At 40.8% G+C, this 16,005-nt stretch overlaps 1 protein-coding gene across 1 annotated transcript in view; it reads left to right on the forward strand.

Annotated features, from left to right (window-relative positions):
* OTOA (otoancorin) overlaps positions 1–15,305 on the forward strand; it is a 34,964-nt gene extending 19,659 nt beyond the window's left edge. The window contains exons 22-29 of the mRNA XM_066329669.1: positions 2,344–2,531; positions 6,180–6,335; positions 7,731–7,873; positions 8,275–8,411; positions 9,369–9,466; positions 11,336–11,528; positions 12,623–12,712; positions 13,255–15,305. Of these exons, the coding sequence (XP_066185766.1) occupies positions 2,344–2,531; positions 6,180–6,335; positions 7,731–7,873; positions 8,275–8,411; positions 9,369–9,466; positions 11,336–11,528; positions 12,623–12,690 (983 nt within the window). The 3' untranslated portion in view covers positions 12,691–12,712; positions 13,255–15,305. The remainder of the gene's footprint in view (positions 1–2,343; positions 2,532–6,179; positions 6,336–7,730; positions 7,874–8,274; positions 8,412–9,368; positions 9,467–11,335; positions 11,529–12,622; positions 12,713–13,254) is intronic.
* Positions 15,306–16,005: the final 700 nt, after the last annotated feature.

A 16,005-nucleotide genomic window follows, 5' to 3' on the forward strand; every position in this document is an offset into this window, starting at 1 on the left:
GTGTGTTCGTTCACCTGTATGCATGAAATTCACTCTTCCTTCAACAAGTAAATCAGCAGATCACGCGCCATATTTCTTAAGACATGGGCCACAGGACTAAAGGTTCAGCGGCAGATATTTCAGCCTGCCTGTGCCCTTATGTGTTCTTTTTTAAGCCTCTGGATCTACACGAATCCCAAAGACTTCTCTAATCAGCCTAGCTCATGTCCAGTGCAGTTGCAGAGCTCTCTCATCTGCATTGCAAACCCAATGCAAACCTGCCAGTGAAATTGGTGGTCTTTGTCAAGGTGTCACTTGGCTCCAGGGCTATGGAGGTGCACAAGCTTGGGGTGCACAAGCTCAGCTGTGGGCAGTCTGGGAGATGAGAAGCTGAAGGATTGTTTGTGCTACTCCAGGAAATGCTTCTGCAGCCCAAACATGGTATTGAACTTCTGTTACCAAATATTATCTCATCAGCTCCATACAGCTCATACAGTGGTTTCAGTAAGGAATGAAGTTTAATTACTGATTTGTGAATCACTAAATAATTGGGTATTATGAAAATTACTCCAGAGTGACATTGATGCTTTTCATGCCACCAATGCTATTTTGCATTTCTCACAGACCAGTTGTGAGCTAATGTTAATAACAGTAGCAATTACCACTTACAGAGTTCTTGCATCTATGTCTGTATCAAGATTAAAAACAAAGGTTTTAAGGTGCTTAAGGCAAGATGGAACGTGAAAAGCAAAACTTGGTTACTGTGTGCCTGAGATGCTACCAGAGAGCAGTGGCAGTGCTGGAGAAAGAATTCAGGTTTCTCACCACAAGCACTGAGATGTTATAATGTATATATGTTTTTCATCAAACTAAACGTATAACAAAAGTAAGAGCAAAGTAGCATCAGGTCAAAAATCTAATTAGTATTTCCCTCTTTAATCGCATCAGTGTACCTGGTGTGTTAAAAATTATAAAATCAATGTATTTTTTTCAAGGACACGACGTCCTAGATTTTCATGACTTGAGGAAGGGAGCTGCACTATGTCTGGGCAGTATTTACATGAGAAAAGCTAACCTTCTGGAGCAGGGGAAAGTGAAACAATGCAGCTTCACAAGAGGGAGGTAAAGGGAGAGCAGAAGATCAGCTGGTACAAGTGGAAGCTGAACAGCATTTTCATTTGCTCAACAGATTCAATCTTTTCAGTGTTCTACCCACTACTGCAGCTTCCTTTGATGCAAATAAATCCCTTCTCTGACTCCTTTCAAAGTACAAATCTACTTTGTACATCCTCGCTTTCATTTATTTATCTGGGGGAGCTTAGCTGAGGCACACATCTGTGAAATTCCAGCTTTTTACTGGTAATGACCCTATCCAAAGACACGTAGGGATTATTTGGTTTAGATAATTATTTAATAAGGTTTTCCTAAATTAGTGACAGGAGAGGGAGCAGTAAACAACCACATTTGGATTCTTATTTCTGCTTTGCATCAACATTAGAGATAGATTATGCCAGCAAAGACTAGGATTTGTTAAAACACACAGTGGGAACTGTCTGGTTTGATAATACATAGGCCTGGAACCTGACTGTAAATAAGATTTTTAAAGGCAGTTTGTCTGTCCAAACAGTGCTGTGGTAAGTGAACAGCCCTCTCTAGATCCTGACATTTTAACAACAGCCCTGACATAATGACCAAGCACTGTGCTTCTCTGACACATCCAGCTTCTGTCTTCATCTTGTTTAAATGTCAGGCAAGTCTTACAAGACATATATCTCTATCAGGCTTCTCAGAGTGCAAGGACCTCTCATGTCTGTTACATTCCTGTTGAGTTGGATTCACTGTCTGAATGTGATGTTTATTCAGCTGAAGCTCTTTTTGGTGAACTTGCACCAGGGTCATCCCAAACATTTGCATTTCACTCCTATTGAATCAAGGCTCCCAGCAAATGGTGGCTTTAGCTCAGAACAAGCCCTTGCCTGGGTTTTGATGCCTTTAGAGAATTAGACTTGAAAGAAACTTGCAAGATACTAGTAGTTCTTATTGCACACATCTATATTTTAATTTTATTGTGGCATCCTGCATTGTAACTGTTCTGAAATGTGTGTCTGCTCTTGTCCAGCATGCACTGCCTTTAGAGTACAAAGGATATAATCACTGTCTTGCAAATTAGGCAAATTCTAGTTTTATATCCAGAACACTAATATTATTATTTTAAAAATTCTTCAATTACAAAATAATTAATTTATCAATATCACATCAGCAGCAGTTAATTTTCCTAGTCTGTTGCTCTCTTAAATGTCAATATTGCTTTGATTTATTTTGTCATCTCTTTGATGAAAACTCTTGCTATTTGACCTTTTTCAGATTGTCTGAGAACCAGAGCTCCTTCTTCAAATGAAATAATTAAATTAGGAGAAGCAAATGTCTTTTGGTCAGTTCAGGAACTGAAATGCATGGACCCAGGGACTTTTGACAAAAATGTAGAACTTCTTGGGGCTGTCTCAGGTTTTAACAGCTCCCAGCTGACTGCCTTGAAGGAAAAAGCCAAGGAGGTAACTATCCTGTCTGTGAAGGAAAATTAAATCTGTAATTTGATTTGGTGTTATTGAACTATGCAGTTCTAAAATAACTGTGCTATGTCAATGTCACTACTGCCACAAGAATTTCTATGGTTTATTGGAAAAATAATGTGAGGTGGTGATATGAGTATTGCCCTTGCTTTAGAGTCAACAGGCAAGTAGTTCTGAGCTATTGGCAGTTGGAAGAGTGAAGTGTTCTTACTTTTGAATTGCTTTTCTGCTTGCTTCTCACTTTCCTTTCATAAATGAAGAATCAGCAAGCAGCACTAAGGGCTGTTGATTGTTCTGCCGAGAATTAAGCTTGGCATGTTGAACTGTCTACATGGGTGCTAAATATAGCTTACAGTGGGGTAAACCCAAACTGACTGAAAGGCAGTTACTGGCTGAATAAAGCTCTTGCTTCCACCTTCTTCTCACAGGCAGAGACAGACCCATCACTGGGGAATTTTAGGGAGGAAAAAAACCACCTACATTTTTTCTTTACCGGAAGCACAGTCGGATGTGGGACTGTTCTGGGGGCAGCTCAGCACTCTGGCTGGGTCTGGGGCATCAGCAGAGCTCTGAGCAGCCCTGCCTGAGCCAGTGTGGGCTGGCAGAGAAGTCAGACTTTGCTCCAGCCCTGTTGTTGCCATTGCACATCTCCCATGGGGGTGACCTCCTCTTGCTGCTCTGTGGCTGCCTGCAGTGCCAGGGAATGGGCAAATTCACAGACATGCTTTTGATTCAGCACGGAAAAGCCTTAGGGTGCAGTAAGACAAATTGTTTTGGTTGCAGAAAACTCAGAGGTGAAGAGGGTATGAGCCCCAGCTTGGCTTCAGCTTCCTGTCAGCAGCATATGCTGGAGGTTATCTGTTCTCTGCTTCCATCTCTGCATGGCTACTCTGTAATCCCCTTCTGTCAAAATGATCCAGCATGTAAAAGTCCTTTTTAGGTTCCATCAGATCATTCTGACAGATTGAGGTTGGGAAGCATCTACAAGTTGCAGTAGGCTGCAAGTAGTACAGAGTGCAAGAGGCCCAGCTGGAGCCCTGGGGGCTGGGACCTCTGGAGGAAAGCAGGAGAGGGGACAACGTGGGCCTGGGCAGCATCTGCTGGGCAGCTGCTGCCAGTAGTGGAGCTGACCAGGGATTTGGGGTAAATTAGGCAAACTGCAATTTTTAGCTCAGCTTTTGAAACAGTGGAACTGCAGGTGCTTGAAGAGAAGTGTCACTGCCCAGATTTCAGACAGCAGATGGTGACACTGCAGTTATATCTCTGCTGCCTTGTTGTTGGAGCAGCAAATGTATTCTTCCCAAGTCAGGTTCCCTCTGTCAGCATGGACACAGGTGGATAGGAAAAGGGGGGGAAATGTAATCCTAGAAGAAAATATGAACAGTGCTCCCTTGACATAGTGGAAACTACTGTTCTTTACAGCAGTGCAACATATTGGTGTACTTACAGAGTGGTATCAGTTGTAGGGAAATTGCCAGCAAGATTGATACACTCACATTTCTGGCTATACTGAAAGACACACAGATCTGTAGTGCACTGAATGGCAGTATATTCTCTGTGTGTGTGTTTGTACAGATTTCTGCTAGACAAAGACAGACTCCCTATATAGTAACTTCAAAATGCAATGTGGTGTTATACTGAGCATGAAGCATGAGAAATGAGACAGGACAGGCAAAACTCCTTGAAATTATGTGCATAGATGCTGTTATGTTATTAACATCTTCATTAAAGGTTTCATTAAGCCTGAACTACTCATTGTTCCAAACTAATTCAAAAAGTCTGGTTATCAGATTGTGTCTTAATGAAAGTAAGAAGCTTAGCTCACTTGTAAGTGGAAGGACTCCCAGCTCTACAGCAGTGACAACTGTATGGATCTGTAGTCTCTAGGTGAATGAGGACAAAGGAGTGTTTCAGTTTCATGTGTTGTGCTATTTATATGATTCTGCCTGAGATTTCACTGTCAGATAATACTATTTATGAAGTACTTCCAATTCTGTAGTTTATGGCCTAGATCAGGAAACAGACACTTGACATTTTTGCCTGCATGTGTTTCATGTGTCTCTTAAGCTAGAGAATTAAAAGCTTTAAAATTGGGCTAATGCTTTTTTACTATCTATTTTCTTTGGGAAAGATTGAAGTTTCCCAGACATAGACCCTTTCTGACATTGTAAAACCAACATAAATGGTCTGGTGGAAACTCAGTTGGGAGGTGCAAGTCCAGCAATGCATCTCTTAAACAAATCCTTAACCTGAGGGTCATACTTGGGAAAAGCACCCTGGCAGCTCTGAGGCTGCTCTGTGCTGGATATACACATTGGTATGAACAGTAAAGAGCCTGCAGTTCTGTGTAAGGAGTATTTCGCTTCAGAAATACAGATTCCTGAGCTCTACTTTTATATTTTCTGGAGATTTTACAGCTCCATGTCTATATGATAGTGCAAACACTGTTTAGTAGGCAACTGCAGAGATGCTCTTCAGCAAGTCCCCATTAGCTGTATCCTTTCTAACTTCATGAACGAAGCTTAAATTGTAGCTATCCCAAAAATGGAGTAAATATTTTTCTGACTCGGGGGGTAGCCCAGCCCTGGGCTTTTAGTCTTAATGTTCTAGGTGGAGTTAGCACACAATGTTATACTAGAAAGCTGTCATGTATTCACTGACACAAAGCAGAGTTGGTGATGTACATGAGAGCTTTCAAGTGAACTTTTTTTTTTTTAATGTGTGCCTGACTTGTTCAAGTCACTTCCTCCAGCCAAAACCCAGTGTCTTTTTCTGTAAAGGCAATTGGCCACATCTGGGGAGATACTGACCACTGCCTACAGTCTTCTACCCTTGGCAACTAAATGTAATTGACAATTCTGGCCTCTGGAAATTCAGCTCTTGATGGACTTTTACTCTTTACTCAGGCAGGACTTTTCCTGATACCAAAATTTCCTTCAGGCTGGTCAGTGACAGCTTTTCAATCACTGTAACTTTATCACAAATAACGTAAAAACTAGGGGAAGTTGTCAGATTAAAGGCATTGGTACTGATTTAGAAGAGCTCATGCTTATTTCTTTGGTTTTTTTTACAAAGCTTTACAAATTTAACTGGTACAAGCACTTTTAAATCACTTTTTTATTTTAGCACTCTATGAACACAATCTAGAAATCAGAACTTTAGGAATGGGTTCTTTGTCTATGTTACTTGATTCTCTACTTTGTCTTTCCTTGTCAGGGACTGAGCCAGGGTGACTGGTCACAAAAACAACTTAAAGTCAGTCCCCTGGAGTGATTGCAGCTGGGCAGAAGCCTGGGTAGTGCAGGTGCTGCTTTCTTGGATCTAAGTGTGGATCTAAGCATAGATTCCCATTTTTATTGTTCTTAGTGGTTTTGCTCCTACAGCCATGCTTCCAGCTGTTTCTATTGTGACTCATCAACAAGTCCAAGCTGTAAAAATTGCAGCATTTTTAGATGAACTAATCATTATTTGTGTAGAACCTCAAAAACCTTCATAATACCTAAGCTCTGCCTTTTGTGTGCAAAGAGAAATATTCAGGTTTTAGGACTTTTAAACCAAGGGATTTGAGAATGATGTATATAGAGGAAGAGTCATAATGATCTAACAGGTATTAATGACTCTCATCCCAAGGTTTGGGGGTTGCTGCCAGACTGGAGGAGTTACCAAATCATCTCCCTGGGCCGCATTGCTCTGGCACTCACGGAACAGGAAATCACAGAGCTGGACCTGCACTCCATTGACACCGTTTCTGTTCTTAGTCAGCAAACAGAGTGGACTCTTACCCAGGTGAGTGAGTTAATGGATGTGCTCCTGGTGAAAGGCTCTGGATTCATGCCCTTTGGGACTCAAGTTCTGGAATTGCCTAGAAAACACATCCAGGGATCCACACTACTCCCGGCTGCTTCTCTGCTGCCGTGACCCCAGTGAAAGTGGCCAGGTCAGCACTGGTGTCTGCCTGGCTGGGGCTTCCCTGGGGAGGTGGCCAAGACAGCATCAACCACTGTTAATTAGGGTGGGGATGAGTGTGTTCTTTAGCACTTGCCCACTAAAGAGTGGAAAGAGGTCAGCAGCTCCTTTCACACTGTCCCTGGAATAGACACTACTGCTAGGAATACTAGTCCTTCCTAACTAAGGACAATCACAGAATAGGTAGTGTGCCTCAACCCAGCATCCATTGCCCTAGGAGCCCTTTATTAGCAAACACACTCCTCTCATGTTCCTTCCCTTGAATAACTTCTAGTTATGTCAATGGGATTTTCTTAATACGAGTTTAAAACCTTTATTTATATATGCAATTGGCAGCATATTTCTGACTTGGTGGCCTGTACCATCAGGGCTGCACAGATGCTGGCATGGTGGCAGTTCTGGCAGAATATCACAGATCTGCTTAGTAGATTCATGTTCTGATGGGACCACTTGAGAGGATTTTATACAGCTTGCTTTTGAGGTTTCCTGCTGTCAGGAAGAGTAGTTAGTTAAAAGAGATTCATCCTGCTGAACTTCAGTTGTCTAAAATTTAGGCAGCTAGTTAAGCTAGTTATTTGAAGCTCAGCATTATGGATAGATTAGGAAATCTTGGAAGATGCTTGTTTCTTTCACTGACTTTGTAGGATGCCTTGATGACAGGCTTGATACGGAATCAAAGTTTTTAAAGAGTTAGTTTAAAATGAACACCTAAATTACTTAGGCATGCAAAGGCACTTTGGTACCAATATCCCATTCATATCTGAAAATAGATAGGTCTGAATCCTAAACTCAGGTCTCTGCTCATATATGGCACTTAAACAAGACAAGTCATCCTGGGTATTAAAAATAATAATAAAAAAAAACATATTTATTGATTCCCTTAGGTTTTTTATGTTTTCTTGTAGCAATTTCATTGATTCTGTGAGGCAATCCTGCACCATTTCTTCTGGTGAAGGCTTTCCTTGTGACCTGGCAGAAGAAGTACAGAGTGTTTTCACACCGTTTGCATTTAGCAAGTGGTTGGGTAACAGTGCCCTGCTTTGCTGTCACATGTAGGTGGTGACAGTGCTCCTCCTGAAGGCCATGGCCATACACTGGGGAGGCTCAGGATATATATTTATGCTCCATAGCTTCTGGTAGGATGTTAAGCATCTAGTAACAAACCCTTCAATTATATTTACCATGTTCATGCATACTGTCTTAATGCTTTTTTAGGCAAAAGCTATTTTGCAAGGGTTTCTAGATGACTCTGGACAGACCATCAGCACACTAAAAAGTTTTGATTTAGTTGGATTAGGAGCTGTTCTCTGTGCTTTGAACTCCACAGAAATCACATCCATCAGGACTGCTGAATTCAGGTACTGCATTTTATATCTAATGAAGCATTTATTAGTAACTCTATTGATAGAATTTATTGTGCCATTTTTGTTCCATCAAGATTTTTAGAGCCTAAAGGACAACATTTTACATTTTAATTGCTTTTAGAAAAGCAGAAGGCATGCAGCATTTTGTTTAAAATATGTTTTAAACATTCTTTTATAGTTTTCCTCTGCCATTTATATCCCACCGTTTAAGCATTGCATCAAAAAAATCCAGCTTTTTGCTCAAAACCCGAAATGTTTGTATGCAATTTGTGTACATATATTTAAAATTGAAAATGTGTTTTAGAGTCTTCTTATGACAGGCTGAGTATATTCCAGGCCTAATTAGTACTGCATGTAATTGCAGCTTGTAATGGTGACCTTGTTGCCTTTTGCAGCGCTGCAATTGCAAGAATTGGCCTGTTGTTTTGTAGCACCCCTGTTCTGAGGCAGTTTAAGAAGATGGCAGAATCTGTGTTTGGTGCTGCTACCAGCTGGAATGGCTCTATTTTACAGGAAATTGGTACTATAGCAGGTAACAAAACTACCACTCCAGATGGTGATGGTTGCGAAGCATTGCTATTGAGAGATGGGTTCACCTAGCTGGAGATTTATCTAGACTGGCAAAACACATTTCTTCCAGAGGAGAGTCACCTGCAGGGACAGACACCTGGAGAGTCACCTCCAGCAATTTCAGAAGCACTAAGGAAAAGTCATGGTATTCTCTGTAAGGTTCTGTAAATCTGGTCAAACTGACCTTGGGAAGCACAGCCTGAAGTTACTTGGGTCCTGTAAGTTGGAAAGGGTAAATCAAGGAGGGCAAAACCAAGCAGAATTCCAGACCCAGTCACTCTTTGTGAACCAGGCTGTACTGGGAGGAGCTGTGCTCTGGCTGCACAAGCATCCTGCCTGGAAAGAATAGGCTGCCCAGGGAAGAGCACAAGGACAGGATTGGCCTGGAGTGATGCTTCTCCAGAGTGCTTTTGTGTCCTCGGAGATCTCCTGAGCCTAAGGTCACTTCCAGTTTTGTTCCTGGATTTGTTTCCCTGGTATTGTTTATCTGCACATTGAACTCATAATTTTTAGCATCCCCAATGCCTGTGGCAATGATTCCCCACTGCAATAATCCAAGTGGAGAAGAAGTCACTACCACTGCATGATTATGCTCCCTAACTGTGGATCAGAAGAGACTGTGAATGAGCATTGCCTAATAACATTGCTTATGATTTTATAGGTTTTTCTAATTCTCTTTTTCAAGATAAAGTAATTTGGGTAGAGTACATTCCATGTCAATGGCTAAGGTCAGATGATATGTAATGCTGAAATATAATGAAAGAAAACATAGAAAGAATCAGCATCTCTCTATATAACATTGTGGAATAAACTATTTATTATGTATTTTTAATAAATCCTTAAAGTTTATATTACCTTAAAAATAAATTTAATAAACAGAACATTAACTGAGTTTTGTTTCTATTATGTGGCTTTTTAGGTGGTTTGAGTGAGGATGAATTACAAGCTTTTGATAAAAGCTTGATGCCATATTTCCAGCCATCAGCAGTAAGACACATACCTCCTGAAATTTTCCAAGTAAGAGCTTAATTACTAAAGAAGTTACTAAATTTCTATTGTTTTTACTCCAGTATAAGTAAACTACTGCACTGATTTATAGGTTTTGGGTTTTGGCAAAAATTTTTCTATGTCTGTTAAGTGTGAGACCATCAAGGATCTGGAACATTAACTTTCAACTGTATCATCTGTATTTGTGATGTCCATGAAATATGCTAGACAAGCTTTATTCGTCCTTCAGAATACCACTCCCCAAAAAAGCAAGCTTCACAAAACAAGGAATGGACACTGTGTCTTCCAACATTTTATTCAGATCTGAATTTTTCTCTATGTTTATTAACATTTGTAAGGATGCTGTAATAGCTGCAAATTTCTCTGCTGACTGTGCAAGAGCTGTTTTATTAACCTAAAATCTGGCACCCTTCTCCTGAGTTAGCTCTGAAAAACAGATTGTGCAGGCAGATACAGATCAGAAAGGAATTACATCTAATTACAGCAGTACTGAATGTGGACCAGAAATTAGAACAGGGATTCTGAGATCATTGCCCCGACTTTCTTTGACTTAGTGACAAGATTAATACTCTGCCTGGGCTGGTCTCTTTCAGATGCTCAGGCAAGCAATGTAGTTATGGACAGATGAGCTAAACAGAGAGTTGACTGTGTCAGTTCCCATAAAAAAGAAAAACTCCTTGAGCACTAACTGTTTGTGCAGAGTACCACTGACAGTTCAGATAAGCCTAAAATGTCCTTACAGAAACTATTTCTTTGCAAAACAGTTCTATATGATCTTGTAGAATTGCTAGCAAACAACATTTTTGTTAGTAAGAGTGCTAATGATGCTACAAGAAGTGATTAACAAAAAGCAGGGTACCTCTTTGAAAGAGCTTTCTGTATTTGAAAGATTCAAATAAGATTTTGGTTTTACACAGGTTTTTTATGGCCTAATTTTGAAGCTGTATATATTATTCAGATTTTGATTTATGAAAAATTACATTGTATTATGGACTTCAAGTGAAATAAGAAGATGCTAAATTCAAAATGTCTGAACCTGTAGACATTTACATTAGTTTGCTCAGTTTAAACCAGCGCACCATTTGGTAGACAATGAAAATGGGGCAAGGGTTTGCTCTATCATCTGTCCTACTTTCAAGGGGAATTTTGTCTTTCCAAAGTAGAACCTGGATGCAGAATTGTTGCAAGAAAAAAAGCTTGTTGTATAGGAGGGTTAAAATGCTTGTGAGTGCAGAATGTTACCTAGAACCAAAGCAATCCAGCCTGCCCAATAATGCAGGCTTTACAAACCTGTTAATTGCTATGTGATATAAGATAATTACTGTAAGATTATGATTGCCATGTTTAATTTTTAAATTTAATATGAACAAACTGGGAAGATTTTCAATCTAAAAGGGAAATTTGAATAATAAGATTAAAGTATGGGGTCTTTTCATCTCGTTGCTCTAGTGCTAACTATAATCAAAGGTCAAATGTAAGTTCAAGTGACGTTGCTTGGGAGCACATATAAGAGGAAATAAATGAAAACACAAGAGGTTGCACAACACCATTAGTCTTTGAACAAATCAGAAAAGAAATGGCTGGAAAATTAAACTCCAACAACATGTTGAAAAAGCATAGAATACCGTACTGGCATAGAAAGCTTCTCAAGCTGTCAGCTCCCAGCATCAAAGAGAAAGGTGACAGACAGATGAGTGGTCAGGGAAGTAAATGAATACAGAGGATTCTTTTAAGCTCTATTGAGCTCTTTTATAGCAAGACAATGTTGAAGGCTACTGTCTCTCATTCCAAATGCAAGGCAGTGCTGACTTCTGATTCCTCACTTGCCTTCTATAATTGACAGCCTGAACCAATTTTTCTGTCTTTTGTTCCTCCCAGGCTTTGTCCCCAGAGCAAATAGCAAACCTGGGCCCTGAGAATGCCGCCGTGGTTACAGGACTGCAGCGGGAGCATCTGGATGCATCACAGCTGCAGAGCCTGGGGCTGGCGCTGGATGGAGCCAGGAGCAGCAGCCCAGGGACACAGAGCGCTGCAGGATCTCCCCAGGAGGGGCAAACCCCGGCTCCAAGCGGTGAGTGGAGTCCTGCTCCTGCCCAGGGGAAGGGCACACAGTGGGGTGTGAGGTCTCACAGTGTGCACCAGGATCAGGCCTCTGTTCTCAGGGTGCATTACAGTGAATCACTAATCAGCTTCTACAGTCATGTCTCAAATCACATGCCTGACCAAGACAAACAGCCAGGAGGATGTTGGATTTACCCACAGCAAAAGGTAATGGAGGAAGACTGTCAGATGGCATTAGCAGCTGTCTAGTAGCATTACACTGTGCTAAGCACTAGCTTGTGCAAAAAGTAGTCTGAAACAGTGAGCTTTTCCCTCTGCTTTCCCATATTTTTAACCTAAATTTAAGTCAGGGGCCTCCATCTCTGGACGTTTTTGAGCAGCAGAATGTTGTTGGCAGAGCTGCAAGTGGGGGAGGAGGTGGTACTGGGGTGGATTAGCATCTTTATCCAGACTGTAGGACCGTTGAAAAGTTTTTCCTGTCGTTCCCATCCTATTTGCAATTAAAGCCTATTAGTACCTATACTTCAGTAGTTTAATCTTTTACTTCTTCATATTTCAGTTTATACTGGGCAAGTCACACTGACAATGTCAATGGATGTGTTACAGTGAGAGAGTTTGCACATAGTCAAGACAATGTTGAGAACTTACCCCTATCAGACAGCAAATATTGCTGCTTCCAGTGACACCAGCGAGATGTAAGCTGTTGGAGGAAGAGAGAGGGAAGCCAAAGTGCTGAAACAAGAGTACAGGGAACTAAATTGCTATGATACCCTTGCTGGAATTAGAGCAGACCTTCCCAGAAGCACCTGGGAAGTGCTCTTAGCCCAACTCCCTCTCACATATGACCCGTTCCTCCTGGAGGTCTGCCAAAGGGAGGAGTTTTCTGGGTAAAGATCACCTGAGCTTTTGAACTTCTTGTCCATTGTTCCTGACTCCCTAGGAAATGCTTCTCTTTTGCAAGTGTGTATGTTAAGCTGGAAGTGACTTGAGATGTAACTAGGGTTCAACTGTTAGAATTTCTGCTCCTCTTTGGGGTGGTATAGATAAGACTTCTAGGCCTGAGCTGTAGCGTGACTCTAAGAAATAAAGCATTCTGCTTTCCAGGTGCTCCTTATTTGAGTGGCTTTGGCATCTGGCTGTGTGCTGTGTTTACACTGCACCTGCCTTTCTGAACCCTCAAGGGTTGAGCTTGAGGTAAGTTATATTTTCAGTTTGGGATAACTTTATATCAGATCACCTGTAACAGAGAAGAAGGACTCTGGGACCCTCTTCCTGCTTTGAATACAAAAGTAACAATTCTTGAATAATTTTCCTGTATTACAAAGATGTCCTGTACCTTGGTTATACTATCTCTGCACCTAATCAAGGGGAAAACACTTTATCTTATCTTTATTGTAAAGCCAAACATAACAAAGGTATATTTAAAACTTCATGTAATACCAGTCAATTACTGCATTGTTATTTGGAACATGTTCTTTATTTTACTCTGTGTTTTGCCCATTCCAGGCTATTGATAAGATTGTATTCCACAAACATTTCTGTTTCCTAGAGTATTGCCACTAACTTTCATTGGATTTTAACATTTTGACAGGCTAATATTTAAGAAGAGCACTGGTGGGCTTGAAGTTTAGATTCCAATTAGGCAAACTAAATGCTTAAGTATTCTACTTAGTCTTTAAGATTGCAAAGCAAGGCATGTCAAAAGATTTAATATTTTTCTTTGCTTTGATTTTCAGTGTCCTGGAGCTTAGAACGGAGATACTGGAGATAAAAGAGTGTCAGCTCAGCATGAACAGTAAAATCAAGAGGCTCTGAGATTTCTGAGTGCAGAATGGTTAGATTCTTACAAGCAAGACCCTCATCTGCCATCATGATGAGAACTATCTCCTTTCCATAGCTTTACCATTAGCAAGTAACACAGTATCCCTGCAAATACTTTGAGTTTAGAAACTGGAAAAGGCTTATCTGTCTCATGAGAAAATCACTGAAATATAGGATTGTGTGTTAGGTAGGAACTTGAATTATAGGTGGGACAGGTAGCAGGGGACTGTTATTGGAGGCTGATGTCTGATACCCAGTGCTTTTTACATGGGCTGATTTAGTCACACCGTTGTGTCCTTTTGGTGGGTTTTCTTTCAGTTCAAGTGTACATTCCCTGGAGAGGGGCTTTCCTTCTGTGTGGTGTAGTAGAAACTGCACTAGAAGTTACTGCTGTTGCAATGAGATAGTGTCATCTTGGGGCTGCTGGTTTAAATCCTGCTCAGACAAGAAGTGATAACAGGCTCCTAGAATTTTAGTACTTCTACAAAACGTAGTTTCCCTATGGCTGTTTGTATTCAATACAGAGCTGTTGACATTGAGGGCAGTACTGTGAGTATTTCATGTGACAAAATGCACCATGAAAACCTGCTTATGTTCATCAAGAGACAGTCCTGTCACTCCAGCTGGGGTTGGAGGTTCACCTGGGAATACTAGGGGGAAACTGTTCACTGGGCCTACACACTACTAGGACTGCCAACCCAGTATTTTCCTCAAGACCTAGAATAAGGAATTTCTCATAATTAATAACCGTAGATATTCTCCTGTGTTTTATCAGCATATGACTGAAGTGTCTAGTTCTAGCTTCTCATGCCACACCTCAGTATTTTAAACAATGGAGGAAAAAGGATATATTAAAACCCTCTGCATGTGAACATACATTTGGATGTTGTTTAACATGATTTTACACCACAAACACATGGCACAGTTTTCCAATTTGTCATTGCAAAAGTCTTATTTTTTCTAGACTAAAAAAGGCAATGCATGGACTGAAAAGTTTAGCGTTTTTTTTTTTCAGGGCTGTACTGTAGTAAATGCTCTTCAAACCGTAATTTGTATTTCTTTATGGCAAGCATTACAACTGGCTTCTCTGCCCAGAAAGTAGAATTGAAATTTTTCTCAGGTGGGTTAGCAATAGGAGTGGGAAGGAGGGAGAGCTGGAGGGAAGAGCCCAGCTGCTGCTGGGGCACGGTAGATATGAGCTCTTGCTGCAGTTGGGAGTAACAGTTCCCACCACAGTCCCATACATTCTGTAATTCCTGCAGCAGCAGGGCTCACTTGATTCTCAGGGCTTTGTTACTGGCAAAGTAGGCAGTGAGAGCCGTTTCTCACCCCTCCTTTCCCTCTCCCCCTTCAGCAGTCTGCTGCTTGGGAAATGCCTTTGCCTAAAACTAACCCTGGCAAGTGTGACATCATGCTATAGATAATACTACATGCTTCAGTTTTGCATTTTATAAGCGAAGAATTATGATTGCTGCAAACTGCCTGGCTCTTTTTTTCTCTAATCCTCACAGTAAGATTCCAGCTTCTCCAGCTGTGTTTCCTCTTCTGCATGTGAACAGGAGATTGAGACATATATTTAAATAGAAAGAAGTTTGTTTTATTAATCCCAGCAAACACATGCAAATGTCCACTAAAACCAAGAAATGCTTCAGTGGATCAAATGCATTATAAAGCTTTATCTGTGTTTTCACATTGGAAAGTTCTGTCTCACTCAGATGTGGAAGTACTAAAAGGTTTTTTGATTTCTAGAAATTGCCTGACTTGAATTCTATGTGCACTTCTGAAGTTGCAGGAGAGTGTTTTCATGTCAAGAAGACAGCATTTCCAGTTCAGCTGCTTCGGTCAGATACGTGACTTAGCTCTACCAAGCCCTTCAAAAATCTATATGAGTTGAAAGTGATCTTCTTCTGTCAATATACCTGGGAGTGATTCCGTTTGCAATTATGTGAGTCAGAGTTTAGCTTTTAATTGGAGCAGGAGTGAGCTCTTTGTTTTGTGCCATCTGTGCTGTAATTTCTTTCAAGCATAAGTGCTTTTAAATAGCTGAACTGCTTGATTATTTATATATTTTGTTAATTGATTAAATAATTATGTTAAGAACTTTGGCATTGCATTTACGTTTGGTCAAGGACTTATCTATTTCTTACAAGAGTAGTGTAGGCAGGTAAATGTGGAGCACTGACCTAATGTTGTACTTATTTCACGGTGAGATTGCAAATCCTCTTTGGTTTATGAGATGGTGTGAGCATCTTGGGTGGCAAGTACTGTAGAAAAGCAATTTTACTGCTGCCAATGTACCTCTTGTAAAGGTCACTGATAGAAAAGCACATTCTGCAAAACCTGGGACTCACGAGACACCTCCATCAAAACTGTTGAAACTGAATTTCTGGGGGAAAAATAGACGGAAAGGGGAGAAAGGCATGGAGAGCACAAGTATGCATGGTATGTAATCTGTGTGTGACCTGCTGTCCATTCACAGTCCTGCACACTGCCAGAGGAAACTGAAACATGTACACTTCACTTCTGTGAAACAAACCACAGAACCCCTTAGTGCAGGCATCTGCCCCCTCTGCAGATGTGTGTGGCATACAACATGTACGTGATCACTTGCGCTGGAATGCATTTATGGGAAAAATGTCTCACAGTTCCTCTCTTTTTGCATGATC

The sequence above is a fragment of the Sylvia atricapilla genome, chromosome 15 (assembly GCF_009819655.1).
Source record: "Sylvia atricapilla isolate bSylAtr1 chromosome 15, bSylAtr1.pri, whole genome shotgun sequence".
Taxonomy (NCBI): Eukaryota; Metazoa; Chordata; class Aves; order Passeriformes; family Sylviidae; genus Sylvia; species Sylvia atricapilla.